Below are 23,893 nucleotides of genomic sequence, written 5' to 3'. Positions count from 1 at the left end.
AATTGTATTAATTGTCAAAGGATAGGAACATCGCCATTCCTCTAATTGTGCCACTGATGTTTAGTATTGACTTCACTGGGTCAGCAGTTGAATTTTGACTAGTATACTTCAACATTGTATTTTCAGAGTTGACCATTTTGTCTTGAGCGTTGGTGATGAAGATAGATAAAATATTGGGGACAAGCGTTTTAAATTGTTATATCTGCATTAATCAAAAATTAGAGTATTAAGGTAATATGTTGCTTTTCTTTGTTTAATTTTAGGAATCCAATGGATGGACCTAAGTGGAGCAGGAACTCCACTGAGCTAATTCTTGAAGAACATAAATGTTAGCCTACAATGTAATCAGCATCATCACAAAGTCCCAGTGTCTCATTCTTGTAACTGAATACAATTGTTTGTCTGCATGCAAAAAGCCTAAATGCAAGAAATTAGATGACAAATTAAAAAAACAATAATACAAAACACAGCACTCAAAAATCCATAAACACAAGACAATAAAGAAGTAAAATGGTCGCAAAACAGTCAAGCACAAAATAAAGAATAAGCAACCCACTAATAAATAATAAAAATAGACCTCATACAGTAAAATAGAAACAAAAAAGCAAAAGAAACCAAAAAACAAAACGACTGCGTTCTTCCCTGGTCAGCTCTTCAGCCGCCTCTTCCCCCTGGATCTGGAGGTAGACACGGCATTCCTAATTCTTGGATGGATGCTCACCACTCAAACACATGCCTGAAAAATGTTTATTTATTTTCCTGAAATGTTTTGAAGTATATTCCAAATTGCTAAATCTTTCCTCTCATTAAATAAGAATAAATCTGGGTTCTTTCTTTTCTTACAGTGTATTTTAGGTTTCTCCTATAAGTACTGATGGTCTGCTTTAATATTTTTAATGAGGCACTACTGTATATTGTGCTATATATGTAAAATAATCAGAGTGCATGTAATGACCGGTAGTGTATGATGATAACTCAGTGTGAAGAATCAAGATTAATTACCACTTAAGTACATGATTAAAAATTATTTTTTGGTCACACTGTTTTATAGAATTGTATTAATTGTCAAAGGATAGGGACATTGTCATTCCTCCATTCATGCCACTGGTGTTTAGTATTGACTTCACCCTGTCAGCAGTTGAATTTTGACTAGTGTCATTTGATATTGTATTATCAGAGTTAACCATGCTGTGTTCGGTGCGGAAGATACAAAAAATTTTGAGGTCAAATGCTTTGAGTTTTTATATTTGCACTGAATAGAAATTAGAGCATAAAGGAAATAAATTGCTTCTGTTTTTTTATTTTTAATTTAAGAAAGCAATGGATGGACCTACAGTAAATGTAGCAGGAACCCTTTCGAGTTAATTCTTGAAGAGCACCAACTATAGCCTACACTGTAATCAGCATCATGACAATTTCAAAGTGTGTCATTCTTGTAACTGAATATCATTTGTAAGGTTTTTTTCCCTTTACTCCGCATTAAAACAGCGATGTCTTCCTCAAGATCAAAAAATCATTTGAGGACTTTGCTCCTAATCAGCCACCGTACATCTGTGTGGTATGGCACGTCTCCGTGCTCCAAGTCCATCTCCTGCAACAACAGTTCGAACTGGTGGTGATTTAGGGTGCGCGCACAAATTAAGTTCACTGTTTTCACTATATCATCCATCCCCAGCACCTTCCCACACAACACATCTCAATTGATAATGCAATAGTACATTTCCAGAGGCATGTGGCTGTTACTTTTTTATATTTTCTCCTCGATGAGTCCAACCAAGTCGGCTTTTTCTCCATACATTGCAGGTGCAACATCTGTCGTTAATCTCACTAATTTTTCCAAGAGTGATGCATTTTTACTCATGACCTTACAGCTCCTCAGTGACAGAAAGATCTGACTTCACGCCTCTAGAAAAAGTGGGTAGCAGCATGGGCGATTTCTTTAGCCACAATAAACCTAGCTTTGTCTTCTGCTTTATTTTTTGTCAAAGCTTTCTTTAACATATCCTGCTGTGACCACAGTTTTCCTTTTAATACTTTCACAATTTGCTGTTTTTCTTTAAGGCTCACATTAGCATACTTAGCTCCGCATTTGGTGTCAAAATGCCAACAATCTTGTATCCTTTGACAACCGACACTGCCTCACAACACGAAAGACAAACCACATTCTCTCCTTGAAGCATAAACACGTATACATTTTCCCACTTTTCTTGCAAAATCGTTCCATCTGAATACATTTTTCTCTTTATGGACATTTTGGGATCATTGTCCATCTTTTGTGCCCGGGGATTCCCCTGTCTCACGCCCTAAGCCAGCTGGGATACGCTCCAGCTCCCCGTGACCCGCGACGGTGGATAAAGTGATGAAGGAAAATGGATGGATGAATAGTTTATGGTCAATGCACCCTTTTGACTTATTAGTAGATAATCAGACCTTTTAAGGTCTTGCGGGGAACATAAAATTATGTGGTGGGCCACATTATGCCCACGGTCCATGAGTTAGACACGTGGTGTAGATTAACATCTTCTCTCTCCTATAGCTCATTATATTTACTTGGTGTTTTATGGCCGGCAATAAAATATTGCTGGTGGTCCCTATTACAACATAAGCCCGAAGGTATTTTTCTTCGTGAATGGCACTCTTGATTTGTCCTGGGTTAATGATTGATCAGCAATATCATATCTGTCTATATACATTAACAGTATAAGGTTAAGGTTATTCTATATCTCGCTCTGCACTTTGATTTGAAAGCACTGCAAACTCAGTGTCATGTCAATATGAGCAGCTTTGGACAAGTTCTAAAGGACATTGGGGAGTTCGGTTTGTTTCAGAAGTGTTTCTTAATTGCATCATGTGTCCCTGGCATGTTGTGTGCTTTTGTTACATTTGGTGAGATATTTACAGGTATGAGCTTCCCTCATCACTGCAACACTGACTGGATTTTGGAGCGTGGACCCAACCTGACAGGGGAGGAACAGAAAAATCTCACCCTCCCACTGAATGAAGATGGAAGTTTTGAAAGCTGTAAAATGTTCACACCTGTGGATTGGGATCTGGAAACCATTGAAGCGTATGGAATTAACAGTACAACTGGATGCACAGATGGATGGGACTATGATACGCTGAAAGATGGTTCAAGCACTCTGACAGAGGTAAAAAAAAATATTCATGCAATAATCAGATTGTATGATAGATAGACCACAGCATCAAACTCCTCAAACTGGCATTTGGCTTATTTAATTTTCACCCTGTCCTGTTTTCAGTTTGATCTAGTGTGTGACAAAAATGGTTTGATTCAAGCATCACAGTCTGTCTACATGGCAGGTTTTTTATTGGGAGCACCAATATTTGGGGCAATTTCTGACAGGTATCGACCGTCCACTCCCATGTCATGTGTTGCTTGGTAACGTTCTTTATTATTATTGTCAAATGATAGTTTTGATAACAATATGTAAGAAAATAAATGTTAATAAGTAAGTAAGAAATAAATAAGAAAATAAAGTTAAAAATGAATATTTTCAGATTTGAGATACAAAGAGATCCCATCATCACTGTATGAATTTAAGAAAGGCCCTGTTCTTTTTTCAATTTAGGTTTGGTCGACGTTGTGGGATCCTGCTGTCACTCTTCCTCCAACTGTTGTTTGGTGTGGCCGTTGCTTTCTCACCAAACATCTATGTTTATATGGTCCTCAGATTTTTCTGCGGGATTTCAGTTGCTGCCATTGTAATGACTTTAACTGTGATTGGTAGGTCAAAAAGTTTAATATTATTATTGTTGTTTTTTCTGTCAAGTAATTTGAACTCCATTTTCATGAGATCTGCAAGTCGACCCTTCTTCTTCCTCTTCTACTTCTCAATATTTTTATTATTATTCTTATAATTTTTGTTGCTGTTGTTGTTATCATTATTATCTTTATTATATTTACTATATGTTTGATAGTTATACAGCGGTTTTTGATTTTTGAATAATCTCATGCAGTGTCAGCAAAATCAATATACTTTCAAGAAGGACCTCTGTTAAAACCCTCTATAAAGTGGGCTTATAACACATGAAAAATTAGGAATGGCAAAAAGTAAGCAGCATGAAAAATATAGGACTGATTTGTTGCAGATTGGCCACATACTTATTGTATAGTTAAATTATTAACGTGTACAATATATTTTATATAGTTGCTGGGCTACACACTCAACGTGTGAAACACATTCCTGTTTCACAGGAATAGAATGGACTGATCCTTCGAGAGCTGCTTCTTGTACAATAGTCATCATGGCATCCTATTCTGTTGGGCTGATCGTGTTGTCCGGCATCGCATATTTAGTTCCCAACTGGAGGATCTTGCAGCTTGTTCTCTCCAGCCCTTTTATTGTTGTCCTGATATTTTTTTACTGGTCAGAAGCCTATATTACTTCATGATACTTGACATTCCATTATGTACAATTAAACAAAAATATTTCCAGAAGGGCTGATTTATTATACTTTTGTATTATCGTGTTTTTAATAGTTTCCTCCCAGAATCAGCTCGCTGGCTCCTTACCCAAGGCAGAAAGGAGGAAGCACTAAAGTTGCTTCAGAGGGCAGCCCAGATGAATGGGAGGACAATTCCAGAAGATAATCTAGACAAGGTGAACAGTATTGTTCACAATTTCTCAAAGAAATAACCTTAATCTTTGTCTGAGATGTGTATGTTTGATGAAACCTATTCCTTACCTGTTCAGTTAGAGATTACGGATTCACCTGAAAGAAGAAACATGTTGGACATCTTCAGAATACCATATCTGAGAAAACGAAACCTCATAATGGGATGCATCTGGTGTGTCTTCTTTTTAAGGCTTAATGATATTGTCAGTGACATACCTATAATAACCCATTCCTAGTGCATTTCTGTGTCAGAAGCATACATCACTATAAATTTAATGAAACCTGAATATGTCTCCTCATCTGTGTTTCCAGGTTTGCGTCAAGTCTTGTGTATTATGGGCTGAGCATCAATGTTGGCAATTTTGGCCTCAATATCTACCTCACACAGTTCACCTTTGGTGTTATTGAAATGCCTGCAAACTTTAGCAGTTTGGTTCTAATTCAGTATTTGGGAAGGAGAATATCCCAAGCAGGCTTCGAAGTTTTTGCAGGCATTGCTTGCCTTGTCATCCTTGCTATTCCAACAGGTATTGCTGAAGGAATATCATTTGCAATAATTTATTGTTGTTTCACATGTTTCTGAAATATATTATCAATCCAACAGATCTTCCAGTGGTGACAACGACCATAGCAGTACTCGGTAAATTTTGCTCTACCGCCTCTTTCAACATCGCCTTTGTTTACAGTGCAGAATTGTACCCAACTGTTGTAAGGTAATGTCATTTTTTCTTCTGCTGCTTATTATATCGGGGTTAAAAAAAAAGCATAGATTATACTTTCGTGAATGTCGATGTATTTACTCTGTGTGTTCGCTGTATTTCTGCTGTTACTCTTACATATTACACCTTTATGGTCAGATAATGCACAATCGATTTAATTATTCATCGAGTAAGGTCTAAATTATCACAGCCAGTACCCTCCACCTGCCCCTCCTCACCTATTTGTCAGCCACTCACTCCTTATCAGAATAAACTCCGCTCACCTGTTCCTACTACTGCCAATGCTTTTCATTAAACCCCCAATTTATACTGGTCCTCAACACCCATGGCCTGCCAGATTTCTATTTGTCATTTGTGCAACACTTTCCAGGGTTTTGATTGCCTTCCAGGTTCTGACCCTGCCTCTTTCTGATTCCAATTCTGCTGCTGACAACCTTTTCCAGTCCCTCAAGGCTTGATCCACATCTGCTCCCATCTTCTAAATGCTTGACCTGGAGGAGCAACTCATGATTGAGGAGGATACTTCCTACATGAGAGTGTGAGCAGTCCTCTTACTGGGGCTGCAAAGGATTAAATGCTTCACTCCTGTACGTTCTTCTCCTCGATAACTAGCTCTGGACAAAAGTAAATAGGACATTGGAAATGAAGAGCTCTTGTGCATTTGTTTCGAGGGGACCAACCAGCCAACCTTCATCTGACCAAAACTTCGAGTATATCCAATTTGCCAAAAGGTTGAATTCCCATCAGAGCTGTTTGTCCCTCTTTCTCACCCATTTCAACTTTTCTCTCTCTTAGTATCCTGGATCCCAAAACATGAAGTCTGATGCTCTGTTCTGGCAATTCCTTCAGGGTGAGGAAACCTCTGCCAGCCTCTACATGACCATCCTGCTCTCCTACCCGGTCCCTCCTCTCTCCTAAAACATCAAGGAGTTAAAGCTGCCCTGGAGCATCATCGAAGACCCAGTGTCTGAACTCCAGACATCTATTAATTCCAGCTGCTCTGTACTATGGTCCTCTCCAGTGAGCACACGACTCCAGACGTAGCTGTCACCATGAAATTCACCATTGCAAGGATGTGATTCTGTGGAGGTTCTGATGGCCCATGCTGGAGGAGGACACTCGTGAGTTCTTGGTGCCTACCCTGTCTTCAGCCCTCCCATTGGATCCCTACTAGCCTTCTCCAGCCCTTGCCTGAGCTCCTCTTGACACTTTGTCACCAGACTGCCACTGTCCAATGGCCACACTGTCATTCTCACCGTGGTGTGCAGGTTTAGCAAGTTGGCCCAATTTGTACCTCTGCCTATCCTCCCCTTGACCAAGGAGACTACTGAACGAGTTTTGCTACATGTTGCATAGCTTCCCTGTCAAAGTGATTCCATGAGAACTGCAGTTGACCTCAATCTTCTGGAAGGACTTATTCAAGTCTGCATGGACCACTGTAAGTCTATCATCAGGTGTCCACCCACAGTAGAACGGGCAAATGGAGGGGATGAACAGGAAATGGAGATGGTTCCTTGTGTTAGGGTCTCACCTCTTTTTCTGGTCCCAGCAGCTTGAGTGGGTAGAGTATGCCCACAGTAAATTGACCAACTCTACCACAGGACTCTTCCTCATTCAGCGTGCCTACAGGCTCCAAAGTCCCCTCTCTTGGGTGTTTGAGAAAAAGGTTTCCTGCCCATCAATCCATACTTTCACCCACCACTGCCGCAGACAAGCCAGGGCCTCCCTTTTTTACGCTGTCAGAGCCTACACTCTCCGCATATCCTTCCTCATTTGTTTGTTAACCACTCTCTCCTCATCAGAACAAATTCCACTCATCTATTACTAAAGCTCCTTCAGTTTTTCAATTAAACACGGATTTATACTGCTCACCAACATGCATCCATTCCATTTTGTTCACTTTCATTCATGCAAGAATGACCCTACCTGCTTCTGATTGCACCTGCCATTCCCTTTCCAAAAATGCTAGTTTTGCATCCAATTACCACACACAGACACACCTTTTTATTCAGGCCTTTCACTAAAATTTCAAGCCCTTCTTAAGATGATGTTAATCTTAAAAAGTCTTCTGTATTTATTTTATTACTGGTATTGTATCTATTATATTTCATTTTCTAATCTTGCATATTTTATATTTGTACTATATCTATTTCATTATAATTATTCTTTTAGTCCTATTTTACGCTTGTAGTCTTTAGCTTTTACTCCAGTATTTCCTAAGGGGGGGGGGTTCTCCACACTGGGGGCTGCTGATGGGGGTCCTTGGGTTCCTATGGCCCAACTGGCTGGGGGTTCGTCCTTTATGTTTGGGATTTCACTGCCTCAGAGTCCGGGGCCTGGATGTTAGTCCCCCCGTAGGCACGGCCTGTGGTTCCTCCTAGTGTGGATGTCCCCAAAGGTGGCCTTGATTCTCGGTTCCATGCCACGGCATTTCACTGTATTGTGTGTGATTGTCTGTGTGTGTGTGTGTGTGTGTGTGTGTGTGTGTGTGTGTGTGTGTGTGTGTGTGTGTGTGTGTGTGTGTGTCTGTGCGTGTGTGCGTGCGTGTGTGTGTGTTCATGCATGCGTGCCTGCGTGTGTCTTGAAGGAGGGTGTTAGTGAGGGGATTTATTTGTGATAATTTTTCTTTCTGCAATTGTGTTTCTTGTTTTTATTTCTGTAAACCACTTTGCGTTGCATTTTCTTGCATGACAAATGGATTATAAATAAAGTTATTTGATGTGATTTGACTCTGCAGGACCAAATCTCTGTTTTCTATTTCTCATATACATGACAATTATATATTGAATGTTTTCTATCCATTGTATTTTATTCCAGGCAGAAAGGTGTGGGCCTAAACTCCATGTGTGCTAATGTGGCGGGCATTGTTGCCCCACTAATCTGGCTCCTAGAGGTCTTCCATTATGCCATCCCCATGGTGATATATGGCATCATCCCTATTATTGCTGGGGCTCTTTGTCTGCTCTTGCCTGAAACTCTCAATGTTGAACTTCAAGACCATGCAGAGCTGATGTGAGTTGATTATAGATATTTAAAAAGTACAAGTAATGAGTGGTAGTGTGTGATAATTACTCAGTGTGGACAATCAGGATAAATTATAAGTACAACTGGGTGATTAAAATTCTTCTAGGTATCCCTTTTTTATATTATTGTATTAATTGTCAAAGGACAGGGACATCGTCATTCCTCTGATTATGCTACTGGTGTTTAGTATTGACTTCACCAGGTCAGCAGTTGAATTTTTACTAGTGTCCTTCAATACTGTATTAGTAGTGTTGACCATGCCGTCTTGAACATCCATACTGAAGATAAAAATATATACTGTATATTGTAGTCAAACCCTTTGAATTGTTATATGTGCACTAAACAAAAATTAACTATTGCGTTAATACTGTACTTTCTTTTGTTTTTTTGATTTTAGGAAACCAACGGATGGGAAAAGCCGAAAGGAGAAGAACGGATGGAACAGGAACCCTGTCAAGCTAATTCTTGAAGAGCACAAACTGTAGCCTACACTGTAATCAGCATCATGACAATTTCAAAGTGTCTCATTTGTGTAACTGAATATCATTGTCTGTATGAATGTACATAGCAAGAAACTACGTGGCAAATTTGAAAATAAAACAAAAACACAGCACACAAGCGTAAACACAAGAAGAAGAAGAAGTCAAATGACCACAACAACAGTCCATTAACACAAAAAAGAAAACAAGCCAATAAAATGCTAAGCAATAAAAATAAACCTTGTTTCATAAAATTGGAACAAACAATAAGATTCAGTATAGAAACGATTGCGTTCTTCTCTGGTCGTCTCCCCAGCCTCCCTTTCACCCTGGATCTGGAGGTAGACACAGCTTTCCTAATACTCAGGTGAATGCTCACCACACAAACACATCATTCGGGCACCTGAATACCTGGCTGTGGCACAAAGGAATTGAGACACTGGCTGGAGGGGGCAGAGCAACCTTTTGTCTGATGGACTAAACACAAAAATCTGTCTTGCCATCACTCAAATATTGACCATCTCTACCACCTCCATGCACTGTCTCTCAACCCCATCAGATCTTAAAACTAGAACTGGTGTTGTCCCCAAAATGGATGTGATCAGAATCTGGTCAAGTACAGCAAATTCTATCATAATGGTTCAAAAAGAAACTTGGCTTCATAAATTGATAACAGATGATTTATTGAGCCACCGTGTGCTAGAAACACAAAAATTTCAAAGGCAAATCATTCTTAGGAGGCTGTTAAAATTTTTTGAAATGCAGGCATTCCTGAATGATTTGTGTAATAGTATTCGGAGCAGAGCCACTATAATCCCAAGGTTGTGTTGGCATAGGATTATGTTCCTTCAAATTTCCTTGCTTTCTCCAATAAGCATGCTCCCATTAAGAAGCTCAGGGTGAGTCATAGGGAGAATCCCTGGCTTTCTGTAAGTATATCAGAGCAAATTCATTTAATAAACAAATACTGAGTACACACTACAAACTGTAGTTTAAAACCTAAGAAATAAATGAACCTTCATGATTTGAAAGTCTAATTCTAAGATCAGATAAACTTAAACTTAAATAATTAAATAAGTTTTGGAAAATATCAAATCCTTGTCATATATTAATGCTATTTCAAGTGATATACTTCACAAACATGCAGCGTCCTCCACCTTAGAAAGACTCGATTTGTACTCCTTTCGATTTGGTTTGGACATCACGAAGCATTCATAGATCCATAAAGAATAACTCAGTGACCTTCTTTCTGTCAGCTCTATTAGTTATCATCTGTGAGTCTCCAAGCAGCTGTTTTTTTAATGTTCCCCAGTTTTTGACAGCTCTAAGCAAAACGGCATTCCCTTATCAGGTACCATTGTCATGGGAGAACCTACAAAAAAACATTTGTAACCTCAATAATTTCAAGAGTATTAAAGGATGCAGTGAAAATGGAATGTTGCTATTTTTCTTGAGAAGCCACTGTCCTTCAATACCTGTCACTTTGTTCTATTGTTTTATTGTTTTAACAATAAAACAATACAGTCAGTTTATGTATCATGCATTTGGAGTATCACTTCTGATTTTGTAGGGCAACTACGTTGGCCTGGTCTCTATTGTAAGAGTTTTCTAATCTCATTGGGATTTCTTGGTTTAATAAAGGATACATTTAAAAAATTAAGAATTAAATAATGTAGTCTTAAACTGAGAGTAATTCTTTTTCCAGCTGACAGATTTTATGATGAAGAAATTTATGATGTTTCAATTGGAAGCTTGAAAAGTTCATAATAATTAATTTCCCTGACGGAACCTCCTTAAGGGATAAATAAAGTTATACTCTACTCTACTCTACTCTATTCTACTCTACTCTACTCTACTCCACTCTAATATAACCTGGAATCTTTGGTTTGATGACCAAATCTAGAACATTTGATTAGTTAACATTTGTGGAACTACAATGCGACCGAGAATTCTAGATAGTTTATGTTTTCTTCCTTTTTATCAAGGACAAATCAGGGGTCCTTTTTACTAGGGCATAGAATTTGTATTATGTGTTATGTATTGTGTGTCTGCATGCACCTTTTATGCACCTTCTGGTTTACCTTTTATGAAAACTTAATTCTTCAATTTTGTCCTTGTTTACCATTTTATTTTGCTTTGGGCCACTGAATAATGAAGCACATGATATTGTAAGGATTATGTTAATAGTACAAAATAAAGTAATAAAGGAAATAGAATTCTAGATTTTCTTGTGTCTTTTATTGTTCATTTTATGTTGCATGACTAAGATTTATATACTGCTACTGCTGCCTTACAACCCAGATCAAAAGGTTTAAATACCTTAATCGCACTCTTGGATTGTCCATGGTTAAATATTAATTAGCTTAGCCAAGCATATTCGTTGACAGCACAAGACAACAAGACAAATTAGAACTAAGTCTGTATGTAAACCTTGCTTTGCTCTTTGAGGAGAAAGAAGGAATTAATATGAGCCGCTTCGGCCCGATCCTTAAGGCAGTTGGGGAGTTCGGCCTATTTCAGAAACTGATAGTGATAGCAATATGCATCCCTGGAATATTTTCCCCATTTGATACAATTAGTCAAGTGTTTATTGGTAAGAGCTTCCCTCATCACTGCAACACTGACTGGATTTTGCAGCATGGACCCAACCTGACAGAGGAGGAACAGAAAAATCTCACCCTCCCAGTGAACGAAGATGGAAATTTTGAAAGCTGTAAAATGTTCACACCTGTGGATTGGAATCTGGAAACCATTGAACGTTTTGGAATTAACAGTACAACTGGATGCACAGATGGATGGGACTATGAGGCTCCCAAAGGTGGTTCCAGTATGCTGACAGAGGTAGTTCAATAAATCATGTAATTGTCAGATAGTGTTCTAGTTGTTGGCTGGTCAGGGTCCCGTAGTCCTGACTTTTGGGCCATCATTTTGGGGTCTTGGTTTTATTTATTTATTTTTCTCCCTGTCTCCTCACCTTCCTTTCTTTTATTAATCACCTCTGTCTTTTCTCTTTCTTTCCTATTATCAGTTTGATCTGGTTTGTGACAAGAGTAGTTTCATTGAGGTGTCACAGTCCATCTACATGGCCGGTATTTTCTTTGGAGTTCTGCTGTTTGGGACAATTTCTGATAGGTATGAGCAGTCTCACATCAAATCATTTGTCACAAGTTGGGTAGTTTCTACCTTCACAATAGAGCTATTAATGTTACATTTGTTAATGCTATTAAAAGTGTATGGAATGTAACCCATAATAATGTATATTAACTCACTGCCAGCCATTTTCACTGCAACAATCCCCACACTGCCAGCAGTTTTAGAGTCTTTTGATTTATCTTATAAGACCCACAGAATATTGTGTTCTCTGAGAATGGAAACATCAAAGCTACCAAAAGAAAGAGGATGCTGTACCTTTTTTGTTTGTACCTTTTTTGATTCTGTAGTAAAAAACAACACTGAGAAAGGGATTTGGATGGTAAAGTAATTTATTTATGAGTATATAACTACATAAGTTCAATATCTACATTTGATAAAAAGGTATGATTTCTTCTTTTTGTGCTATCACACTTAGAATGAATCTTGTTAGCTGTATAACAGGTTTCTGGGGTCCAGGAGTTGCATTGAAGAGGATGTGATTCGAACCTCCATTTATTCGTCTTTTCCATGAGCTCTGTCGTTTTTTCTCATGATCACGACACTGTTTCTCCCTGAACTAGTGTGACATATACAGACAACTTATGAACACAATAGGTTCAGAGAGGCTGTTCGTACGCTGAATTGTTCGTAAGTCGTTATATATGTAGTTTCCCTGTCAATCCCCGCCAAGGGGCAGTGCTCCGTACGCACATTCCCAACACTCATCCCCCTCATTTCGCCCAGTTTTTGCAACTGAATATTGGAGTTTAATATGTAACAACTTTTGAACAGTTCAGCTTACAAGTAGGTTATCGGAACCCATTGTGTTCATAAGTTGGGTACTGTTTTTATATTAAATGAATACTAACATCCAACTGTTCATAATTAAGAATGACGTCTATTGTCTATATTGTCTATTTTGACGTCTATATTGACATCATTGGCAGTCGGTGAGTTAATAATAATATTAATGTTGCTATGACAAAAATGTAAGATGTGAGGAAACCAGAGATCTGAATTGACATTGTGCGACATAGAGACATATTATTCTTTCATTTCAGATTTGGTCGACGTTGTGGGATCTTGCTGTCACTCCTCCTCCAAGTGTTGTTTGGTGTGGCCGTTGCTTTCTCACCCAACGTTTATGTTTATATAGTTCTCAAATTCTTCTGTGGGTTCTCGAGTTCTGCCATTATGATAATGTTATCTGTACTGGGTAGGTCCACTTTAGGTTGTTTTTTACTAATATTTTTGATGTCAGCCTTCTACTTGAGATGATGTTTCATTGACACATTCTTACTCTGGTATATACATGTTGTATTGTTATGTGCCTCTCATTGATTAATTGATTGATTCATTGATTGATTGATTGATTGATTGATTGATTCATTCATTCATGCATGCATTATTCAATAATTCATTTTCTACTGCTTCTTCTGCTTATCTGGAAATTAAATCCCATTTGTCATGAATTAATTGAGAAAGAAATCACTAAGGGAAGTCTCTCATGGAAATTAAGCCTTGCCATTATTAGCTGCTTGTGGCTAATCTCTAGATTGTGGATCTCTAGATCCACAGCTTATTCCCTTCTATGCAAACAGGCAAGTTTCACAGCAGGCATTTTAGTTAATTGTACTTCCTCTGCAAGTCATTTTGCAATCATGCATCAATCCCACTTTCTCTTCACATTGTGTCTTATCTAATCAGTGTCTTTATTGTCACTGATGCTTGATTAGTTCTGAATATTTGCCCTTGTAGGATGAACTCCCTTCTTTGGCCTGTCCACGAAAGGTCATGGAAGGGTAAGTAGGTGTGTAAGTCGCATCTCTTTTTCAGCTATAGAATGGACGGTTCCCTCGAGAGCTGCAACTTGCACAGCCCTCCTCATGACATTCTATTCTGTGGGGCTGTTGGTGTTGTCTGGCATCGCATATTCAATTCGGAACTGGAGGATCATGCAGCTTGTGCTCTTCAGCCCCCTTGTCCTTGTCCTGGGAGTGTTTTACTGGTTAGCAACATAATCAATTGTCATACTCAAAGGTCCTTCACATAAATTTCACAAGGACATTTCTTGGAGACCAAACGTTTCTTATCAAGAATGTGTGTTCCAATAGTTTCCTCCCAGAATCAGCTCGCTGGCTCATTACCCAGGGCAGGAAGGAAGAGGCACTAAAAGTGCTGCAGAGGGCTGCCCAGGTGAATGGGAGGACAATGCCAGAAGATCTTCTAGACAAGGTGAGCTGTATCAAAAACCCTTTGACTAATAAATGAAGTTCCATGTAGTTTGATATATGCATATTTTTCTTACCTGTTCAGCTAGAGATGGAGGATTCAATTAAAAGAAGAAACATATTGGACATCTTTAGAATACCATATCTGAGAAAACGAACTGTCATAATGAGTTGTATCTGGTGCGTCTGCTTTAAATTATATGTCGATGACTTTTTCTTTTTCACTGTGAATGACTATATTTGACATACATCAATACTATTCATCAATAATGTGAAAAAGTGCTTAAAGGGCATAGTAATAAAAATAAGGTTGCTTCTCTTCGTATACCAGGTTTGCATCAAGTCTTCTCTATTATGGACTGGGTCTCAATGTTGGCAGCTTTGGCGTGAATATCTACCTCACACAGTTCGTCTTTGGTGTTGTTGAATTTCCTGCAAACTTCACTGGTTGGGTTCTTATTCAGAGATTGGGAAGAAGATTATCTCAAGCAGGTTTTCTCATCTTTGGGGGTGTTACTTGCCTCATAATCCTTGCCATCCCAAAAAGTAATTCTTAAACAATATTTAGGATATTTTTTTATAATTTACTAAAGTTGTCATTTTGTTGTTTTTCTGACAGATACAAATACATGTATTGTTTACCCATCAGATCTTCCAGTGGTGATAACAACCATAGCGGTACTGGGTAATTTTGGTTCCACTGCCTCTTTCAACATTGCTTATGTTTACAGCGCAGAATTATACCCAACTGTTGTGAGGTAAAGTCACAAAGACCATCCCCTCTGATCACAATGATTAAAATGAAATGTTGAAAACTGATTGGTTAATCTGGAAATTATACTTTTAACTAATGATATTTATTTTTGTTTACTTTATTGGTTTTTATGTAGAAATTTGAAAAGAACATGTCAGAATCTTACTGAGATTACTGTCTTTTCCTCAACATATATAATTTAATTTTTTTTTATAATGGCTGTAAGTTATCTATAGTTTGTCCTTCCAGGAACAATGGTGTTGGACTAAATTCCATGTGTGCTCGTGTGGCGGGCGTCCTTGCGCCGCTAGTCAGGCTTTTGGATGTATTCCATGACACCATCCCAATGCTGGTATATGGCATCATCCCCATCGTTGCTGGAGGGCTTTGTTTACTACTGCCTGAAACCCTCAATGTTGAACTTGAAGATCACGCTGAGATGAAGTCAGTGGAATATTAACTATTTATTTAGAAAAAAAGCATCTAAATATTTTTGAAAATAACTAACCACATTACTTTATCATTTTAATACTTTTTTCTGGGTTTTTTTTTGTAGGGAAAAGATGAATGTATTGGAGTTGAACAGACAAGGATCTGTTCTAATAATTGAAGAGCATGAAAATTAAACCTAAAATCTTTAGAAAGTCTCATTTCCCTTAGTTATTACTCAGTGTGACAAATGGGTTATAGTTTAGGGTACCCTTCTGTTCTCATAAATCAAACTGGTCAATAGTTATTGATAGTCAACCATTATTGGAACACACACATAAGCACGCACGCATGTACGCACACACACACACACACACACACACACACACACACACACACACACACACACACTGGCTGCGCATCTTATTTCAATCTGACCAGAAGAAGAGGAAAAGAGAAAGTGCTGCGTGATGTCATAAACAGCAAATTTAACCACCAGCATGCATTTATTTTAAATTATAATAAAAAATGATATTGTATAAAACAAAAATGAGAAATCAATACAATAAAAATCTTCAGAATAAAAAATCTAGAAACACAAGAATCATAAGGCCAGCTGACTTATTGACTTTTTGAAATAGTGGAGAAGTTTATACTTCCTGGTTGACATGACAACACAGCTACTGTGCGTATGATGTTGCAGGTGGTGATCAGTTATCAGCTATGCCCCTCTCATCACCCGAGTGTCCAAAACACATGGTTGAAGGTCAGATGATACAATCACAAGATAGATCATTGATCTCTGGTACCAGAACAGTGCACCCCTCGGGTTTATATCAGGGAGGCCATTCCTCCAAATCATGCTCTTCCTGGTGTCTCCATCATTGCCAAAGCATTGAAGTCCCCCAGGAGAAAAATGCAGGGATCCCATGAAGGACCCCATGAAGGCCAAATACTTTGAGCTGCTATTTGGTGTATATGCACAAACAATAGTTTTCCCTCCCACAGCCTTAAGGCGTAGGGAGGCAACCCTCTCATCCACTGGGGTAAACTCCAACACAGCGGCACTCAGCCGGGGGCTTATGAGTATCCCCACACCCACCCTGTGCATCACGCCTGATGCAACTCCAGAGTAAAACACGGTCCAACCCCTTTCCAGGAGTTTGGATCCAGAACCGAGGCAATGCATCGAGGTAAGCCCCACCAGATGCAACTGGTAATGCTCCACCTCTAACACAAGCTCCAGCTCCTTCCCCGCCAGTGAGGTGACATTTCACGTCCCCAAAGCCAACTTCTGCCACCCAGGTCTGGTCTGTCATGACCCCCTGGCATCATTACCACCCATACGGCAGCACACCCGACCTCATCAATCTGCCCTGCCCTTGTTGCCTTTTCGGACTGAGGCTGGCCGGTCCCCGTGGCAGACCTGGCCACCAGGTGCTCACTGATGGGCCCTCTGTCTTGGCCTGGCTCTAGACATGGACCCCGGGCTTCCTTCAGGCAGCGTCACTTGTTTCCCTTTTCGGTTTTGCATGGGATCTTCTGAACCATTCTTTGTCTGGCCCTTCACCTGAGACCAGTTTACCTTGGATGGCCCTACCAGGAGTACAAGACTCCGGACAATATAGGTCCCAGGATCCTTAGGGCACACAAACCTCTCCAGCACAATAAGGTGATGGTTCCTTGGAGAGGTACTGAATACTTATTGTATATTATTTATTGTACTCCAATAATACATAGATTGTATGTAAATATCAAAGTTTGATTTTATTTTATCCCTTAATTTTGTTATTTGCCATCTCTGCAATGATACACAAGTGGTGAAGCTTTAAAGAGCAAATTAAATCAAACCATAAACTGAGTACAATAAAAAAATATGTCTCTCTTATTGCTCATTTTATGGTTTTGTTTTGATAATTTTGCCAAATATATCTGGTGTTCTCCATTGCAAAATGGATCCAAAGGTATTCTTAGTATTGCGTCAATCTTTGATTGTCTGAGGTTAAAGATTGAAAAGCAAAATCACATTTATCCATTGACAGTGTAAGACTTATAAGTGGATCCATCTACATCTCATTCTGCACTTTGAGGAGAAACTACCACAAATTCAGCTGCAAAATGAGCAGCTTTGGACAAGTCCTAAAGGAGATTGGGGAGTTTGGTCTGTTTCAGAAGCGGTTGTTAATTGTATCATGCATCCCGCCCGTGTTTTGTGCTTTTGTTACGTTGGGTCAGGTATTTGTTGGTATGAGCTTCCCTCATCACTGCAAAACTGACTGGATTTTGGAGCATGGACCCAACCTGACAGAGGAGGAACAGAAAAATCTCACCCTCCCAGTGAATGAAGATGGAAGTTTTGAAAGCTGTAAAATGTTCACACCTGTGGATTTGGATTTGGAAACCATTGAAGCATATGGAATTAACAGTACAACTGAGTGCACAGATGGATTGGACTATGAAGCACCTGAAGGTGCTTCCACATTTGTAACAGAGGTAAACTAATTCCAATGTTCCTAGGTCCCATTTATTAGACAGGTTGATGTATTTATCTCTCTTGTTTTGACATTCTTTTCTCTTTAGTTTAATGTGGTTTGCGATAAGAGTAGCTTGGTCGAGGTATCACAGTCCATCTACATGGCAGGTGTGCTCGTAGGATCGCTGGTGTTTGGCGCAATTTCAGACAGGTATGAAATGTCACACATTCACATGCTTTTATTGTAAAGAGACATTAGAGAGTTAAGAAAAAACAAAATGATAACAATAATAACAATAATGATAAGGATCTGGTTGCATGAATTTGAAGAATTTCTTGTTTCATCTTAGGTTTGGTCGACGCATTGCGATCCTCCTGTCACTCCTTTTGGAACTATTGTCTAGTCTGGCCATTGCTTTCTCACCCAACATTTATTTTTATATAGTTTTCAGATTTTTCACTGGGGTTACAGGAATTCCCATCTTTCTGACTTTAAATGTCCTGGGTAAGTTATTTCTTTATACATACTGGGATCATTATTGCTATTATTGTTGTTTTTGCTATCATTTGATAGACTCCAGCTCTTTGTGACCCAACTCAGGAATTAGTAGAGAAAGATAATAGATGGATAACAATCACAGCTTCATGCCTGTACCATACATCTGTACGTGTGTGATGAGTACTAATAACAAGAGTGGAAAAATAATTTCCCCTACAGGGAACCAATAAAGGATTTTTCAAGACAGAGTCACCAATTTACAGCTATTGTATGTTTCCTGTCCACATATTAAATCCCACATGAATTGAATGTGGCATTTCTCTCCCAGTCCTCCCAGTTTTCTTTTCAAAAGGCTGCCTACAAATTGGGAAAAAAACTATTACAAATCTGACAAATCTATGTTTGTGAAAAATGTAAGCACTCAGCATATACTTATGATTTGCAGGACATTTACCATTGTGAATGATATTCAACATCAATCCAGTGTTTAAAATCATGAGTGGGCTACATTCATTTGTCTTTCAGGTATAGAATGGAATAATCCCTCAAGGGCTGCTTTTTGTACAATGCTCCTCATGATCTCCTATTCTGTTGGGTTGATGATATTAGCCGGAATTTCATATTTAATTCCGAACTGGAGGATCCTGCAGCTTGTGCTCTTCAGCCCTCTTGTCCTTCTCCTGGGAGCATTTTTCTGGTCAGCAATTTTATCCATCATGATACTTGACAATCAATGAAGTACAACTCACAAAAACTTTAGTCAAACATTCGTTTAATATTTATTATCCATTCATTAATCAGTTTTAACCTTTTCATTTTTTTTTACAAAAGGTTCCTCCCAGAATCAGCCCGCTGGCTCATTACCCAGGGTAGGAAGGAAGAAGCACAAAAAGTACTTCAAAGGGCAGCCAGGGTGAATGGAAATACAATGCAAGAAGATAGCCTGGACAATGTGAGCTACATTAAACATACTTTGGCTGATAATTGCATTAAACCTGTTTTTTAATTTTCTAATTTCTAACATTTTCTTCACCTGTTCAGCTGGAGTTAGAAAATTCACCAGAGAGCAGAAACATATTGGACATCTTCAAAATACCGTATCTGAGAAAACGATCCTTCATTTTGGGATTTAACTGGTGTGACATTTTCTCTCTTACTGTCAATCACTTTAGACAATATACATCAATAATATTCATCAGTGATATGTAATGTTTTAGCTGTGTTCAGAGTCCATGCGGTTAAAAAGTAAATGGAACATGTCTTTCTTCTTGTGATCCCAGGTTTGCATCAAGTCTTGTGTATTTTGGACGTAATAAACCATTACTAGTGCATTTCTATGTCAAAAATATACAGCTCTATAAATTTAATGAAACCTGAATATGTCTCCTCATCTGTGTTTCCAGGTTTGCGTCAAGTCTTGTGTATTATGGACTGAGTCTCAATGTTAGCAGTTTTGGCCTCAATATCTACCTCACACAGTTCATCTTTGGTTTAGTGGAAATTCCTGCAAACCTGATCTGTTTGGTTTTACTTCAATATTTGGGAAGAAGAATATCCCAAGCAGGCTTCGAAGTTTTTATGGGTGTTTCTTGCCTTATGGTCCTTGCTATCCCAAAAGGTATTCAGAATCACCTGTGCATTTTTTATGATCTGAAACATTTGCTGTAGTTCATTATCATCAAATTATGTACATAATTTTGAAATAAATTATTTATCCATCAGATCTTCCAGCACTAACAACAACCATAGCAGTACTGGGGAAATTTTGTGCCACTGCCTCATTCACTGCTGCCTATGTTTATAGTGCAGAATTATACCCAACCAGTTTAAGGTAAAATAAGTTCTTTGCATCTCCTCAAGACAATTTCATAAAATTTTGGTCAAAGTATTTTTTTTCTCTGAAGATATAGATTTTTTACTCATTTGCAGTTGGTGTTTAGCTGGAACATGATTACTCAAAAACAAGACAAAATCTTAAAGTCATGTTTTAGATAAAAGCAGTTTGTTTCAATACAGGTGTCATCCTACTTATTGTCTTCTTCCAGTAAACATATTTGACCTGTTTTTCTATTATAATATACTATCCGTCATGTGTTCTTTCAGGAACAATGGCATGGGCCTAAACTCCATGTGTGCTCGTGTTGCGGGCATCCTTGCTCCACTAGTCTGGCTCATGGAGATGTTCCATTATGCAGTCCCCATGGTGATATATGGCACCATCCCCATTTTTGCTGGAATTCTTTGTTTACTTCTGCCTGAAACCCTTAATGTTGAACTTCAAGACCATGCTGAGCTGAAGTGAGTTGGATATCAGTGTTTAATTTAATTTAATTTCATTTCATTTCATTTCATTTCATTTCATTTCATTTCATTTCATTTAATTAATGAAAATTATTGGCTGTGATTAATCATGATTTAAAATAGTTTAAAACACTTAATTTAAATTTTTTTTAAAATGTTTTTTGACTTTAGGAAACCAGTGAATGGAGCTATGTTATGTGGACACAGTGCTGGAGTAGTTATTGAGGAGCACAAACTGTAATTTGGTCTGAAAATATCATCAGAAGTGTCTCATTCTCTCTGATTGATTATCAGGTATGAAAACTTCCAGCCACAGATTTGCTACTCTGACCTACAATTCATTATACAGGAACTGTTGGGAACTGTTATTTTGAAAAGAAACGTGTCTTTTTAGTGTATTTTCTATCTGGTACTTCATGAGAAATCAGTGTAATTATGTAAATGGTTTGTTTTTTTGTTCCATAACCATTTTGTGTCATATTTTCATACATTTATTCCTTTGGGCAAACTAATGTTTCAGGCTTCATGTGCTTTTCTTGGGGGAAATATAACAAGATAATAAAAAGAATACTGCACACGTAGTAGTCCAGGTTTAGCTGTTCTGCATTGGCTGTCTTCATGTCACTTCCTGGTTTCACTCTTCTTGTACAGGTATGTTGCTAATGCTGTTGTTAGATACAGTATTTGCGTTCAGCGGCATTGATTATCTGCTACTGGTTTATTGGAGGTTTCCAGAAATGAAAAGAAATGTATAGATGCAGCTTTAGTTTATTATAACACAATGGTTTAGAACACACTACCTATGAAAACCATGAGGGCCAGCTCACTGAATATTTTAAAAAGAAACTTAACTGTATCACCCCCATTCCTTTCCTTTTATAACACTACATTAAGATTGTTGTGTTGATTTTGTCTGTTTGACACTTGTAACCTAGCAGGATTATTTGTGCAACAACACATCATCAGTAAGGCAAAACTAACCTGTCTGACGGTGGTCTAAACGTTCCCTATTAATGGGTAAATCAAAGCTTGGCAAATTCTTCTTCACAATGATAGGAAGAGCCGAAGGATATTGAATATTTTGTATTGAATTTTCATGTTATTGTGTATTTTTCTCTTCCTGTTTTTCTTTGTTCTTTTAACATCTTATGCTTGTTCTTATGCATGTTCTCACAAAGCACTTTTATTTGTGCTGTTTGTATTGCTGCTGTTGTTATTAGATCAACAACAATGTTAATAATAATAATAACAATGATGATGATGATGATGATGATGATGATGATGATAGTAGTAGTAGAAGTAATAATATTTTCTAAATGTGCTGCATATTTAATCTTATTTGTCAACGTAATCTGATTAAATTTAGCCAGAGGAGGGATCAGGATTTATTTTCACTTTTACAAATTATGACACATGTATTCATATTTTAAGTCATTTACACTTTGTTACATGTGAAAGTTAAGTAAAGAAAACAAGATGTCAAACATTTTTTGTGAGTGATTTTGATGTAACACAAAGAAAATTAGCGTTTCCAATGGGTCTACTTGAGTTCTTGCATCTTTTTTTTTCAAAAATTTCAGTACTATTCTTAATACTGTGTAATGAAGACACACACACACACACACACACACACACACACACACACACACACACACACACACACCACACACACACACACACACACACACACACAGACAATTTGGAGTGGTTTAGCCACCTAAACTGCATACTTTTGGAGGCAGAATCAAGCCAATGAACCCATGCAGATAAAGCGCTTTGTCTTCAGATGTGATTAAGTGATATAAATAAAGTTGATTGATTGATTGATTGATTGATTGATTGATTGATTGATTGATTGATTGATTGATTGATTGATTGATTGATTGATTGATTGATTGATTGATACCAACTCATATAAAGGGATCCAACTCAGCTGTGAGGCAACAACGCTACTCACCGTGCCATCGTATGCATCATATTGATGACTAGGACCTTTAATAAGTATAGAATCAGATATTTGATGTTTTTGAAATGACCAATACAAACACAATCAACCAATTCTAAGCAGGTATGCTCGGAAATAATTTACCTCCAGGTTCTTTTCGCCAGCCTCAAATGCCAACAGCAATAAAGATAATAAAGTCCCTTCTGACTATCATCATGTGTTTGATTGCTTCTTTGTCCAGATATAAAACAAGCCCTTAATGTCACTCATATTTGAATGTTTTCCAGTTTCCAGGGTGTTTCTAGATATTTGTTTTTCACATCAGGACAGTGTAATACTCTTATAACCTTTATTTTCACGTTTTATTGCTTGGAGAAGAGAACATGTGCTCCACAAACATTGTAGTACAGCAATGCAATTTTCGGTCTGCGTGCCTCTCTTGCTGATGAAACGTTATTGCTACTATCTGCATTGCTACTGATGCTACGAGATATTGGATCTAAATAAACTTCCACATAAACTTCCACATCATACACTTGACTTGTGCTTGTATAAGATTAATTTGCAAGAGCAGCTCTAATCATCTGTAGTGCTTCAAATGGAATTTATCCATGGCTTATCTGGATCTCACTTTAGATTATGATAGATGACTGCGCATGGTTCTAATTTAAAAAAATCTCACCCTCCCAGTGATCACTGAACAAATGGATGGGTTTAAAGATGTTTAAATAGTCATTCTTGTGGATATTAACAGTATAACTGGATTGCTACGCAGATGGGACTCTAAGCTCCGTACCCAAAGGAGGTGGTAGAGCGGGTCGTCCAATGTTCCCAAGATCTGGGTTCGATTTCCGCTCTCGTCCAGCCACCTCCGACTGTGAATTGACAGTCGGAGGCGTCACCTCACCTCCCGAGCACTGCAGAGGTGCCTTTGAGCAAGGCGCCGTCCCCATTACAATTTGCTCATTAGGGCGCATCATGCTGGAGCTGCCTGGCACCCTATCTCCCCCACACTGCATACCAATGGGCTCCCAAAGTGTGTGTGTTATGGATCTGTACACACTATATATATGCATGACTAATAACTTTCTGTGAGAAAGAGTATGCAACTAACTAATTTCCCTTCTTGGATTAATATAGTGTATAAAATTGAAAATAAATAAATAAGTAATATATTATCCCCACCAGGTCCCATTTAAAACTTTGATGTAACATTACAGTGTTTATCTCTATACAATTGAAGAATATTCTCTTTTCATGGTGCATGAA

General features: G+C 38.2%; 3 protein-coding genes across 3 annotated transcripts; all 3 read left to right on the top strand.

Moving 5' to 3' along the window:
* Positions 1 to 2,774: 2,774 nt before the first annotated feature.
* On the top strand, positions 2,775 to 8,866 carry LOC137587890 (solute carrier family 22 member 13-like). The gene is made up of 10 exons (XM_068304571.1): positions 2,775 to 3,149; positions 3,261 to 3,364; positions 3,591 to 3,745; positions 4,217 to 4,388; positions 4,502 to 4,622; positions 4,716 to 4,810; positions 4,951 to 5,165; positions 5,243 to 5,351; positions 8,175 to 8,369; positions 8,779 to 8,866. The coding sequence occupies exons 1-10, from the start codon at positions 2,775 to 2,777 to the stop codon at positions 8,864 to 8,866; spliced, it is 1,629 nt and encodes a 542-aa protein (XP_068160672.1).
* Positions 8,867 to 11,326: 2,460 nt separating this feature from the next.
* LOC137587889 (solute carrier family 22 member 13-like) lies at positions 11,327 to 16,542 on the top strand. The gene is made up of 10 exons (XM_068304570.1): positions 11,327 to 11,701; positions 11,889 to 11,992; positions 13,054 to 13,208; positions 13,829 to 14,000; positions 14,107 to 14,227; positions 14,309 to 14,403; positions 14,555 to 14,769; positions 14,873 to 14,981; positions 15,227 to 15,421; positions 16,308 to 16,542. The coding sequence occupies exons 1-10, from the start codon at positions 11,327 to 11,329 to the stop codon at positions 16,540 to 16,542; spliced, it is 1,776 nt and encodes a 591-aa protein (XP_068160671.1).
* Positions 16,543 to 17,524: 982 nt separating this feature from the next.
* Positions 17,525 to 20,680, top strand: LOC137587676 (solute carrier family 22 member 13-like). The gene is made up of 9 exons (XM_068304254.1): positions 17,525 to 17,899; positions 17,987 to 18,090; positions 18,230 to 18,384; positions 18,904 to 19,075; positions 19,210 to 19,330; positions 19,420 to 19,514; positions 19,782 to 19,996; positions 20,101 to 20,209; positions 20,482 to 20,680. The coding sequence occupies exons 1-9, from the start codon at positions 17,525 to 17,527 to the stop codon at positions 20,678 to 20,680; spliced, it is 1,545 nt and encodes a 514-aa protein (XP_068160355.1).
* The last annotated feature ends 3,213 nt before the right edge of the window (positions 20,681 to 23,893 follow it).

The sequence above is a fragment of the Antennarius striatus genome, chromosome 20 (assembly GCF_040054535.1).
Source record: "Antennarius striatus isolate MH-2024 chromosome 20, ASM4005453v1, whole genome shotgun sequence".
Classification (NCBI taxonomy): domain Eukaryota; kingdom Metazoa; phylum Chordata; class Actinopteri; order Lophiiformes; family Antennariidae; genus Antennarius; species Antennarius striatus.
The sequence above is the reverse complement of the archived record's forward strand: the minus strand, read 5'-3'. Positions and strand labels throughout refer to the sequence as shown.

What these genes read in the sequence shown, in the direction of transcription:
- LOC137587890 (XM_068304571.1), top strand. Translation starts at nt 2,775, where the DNA reads ATGAGCAGCTTTGGACAAGTTCTAAAGGACATTGGGGAGTTCGGTTTG. An exon ending in CAGAAGATAATCTAGACAAG is followed by an intron (nt 4,623 to 4,715) that starts GTGAACAGTATT and finishes TTACCTGTTCAG; the next exon opens with TTAGAGATTACGGATTCACC. An exon ending in TTGTACCCAACTGTTGTAAG is followed by an intron (nt 5,352 to 8,174) that starts GTAATGTCATTT and finishes ATTTTATTCCAG; the next exon opens with GCAGAAAGGTGTGGGCCTAA.
- LOC137587889 (XM_068304570.1), top strand. Translation starts at nt 11,327, where the DNA reads ATGAGCCGCTTCGGCCCGATCCTTAAGGCAGTTGGGGAGTTCGGCCTA. An exon ending in GTCCTGGGAGTGTTTTACTG is followed by an intron (nt 14,001 to 14,106) that starts GTTAGCAACATA and finishes GTGTTCCAATAG; the next exon opens with TTTCCTCCCAGAATCAGCTC. An exon ending in CAGAAGATCTTCTAGACAAG is followed by an intron (nt 14,228 to 14,308) that starts GTGAGCTGTATC and finishes TTACCTGTTCAG; the next exon opens with CTAGAGATGGAGGATTCAAT.
- LOC137587676 (XM_068304254.1), top strand. Translation starts at nt 17,525, where the DNA reads ATGAGCAGCTTTGGACAAGTCCTAAAGGAGATTGGGGAGTTTGGTCTG. An exon ending in TTCATTTTGGGATTTAACTG is followed by an intron (nt 19,515 to 19,781) that starts GTGTGACATTTT and finishes CTGTGTTTCCAG; the next exon opens with GTTTGCGTCAAGTCTTGTGT. An exon ending in GGTCCTTGCTATCCCAAAAG is followed by an intron (nt 19,997 to 20,100) that starts GTATTCAGAATC and finishes TTTATCCATCAG; the next exon opens with ATCTTCCAGCACTAACAACA.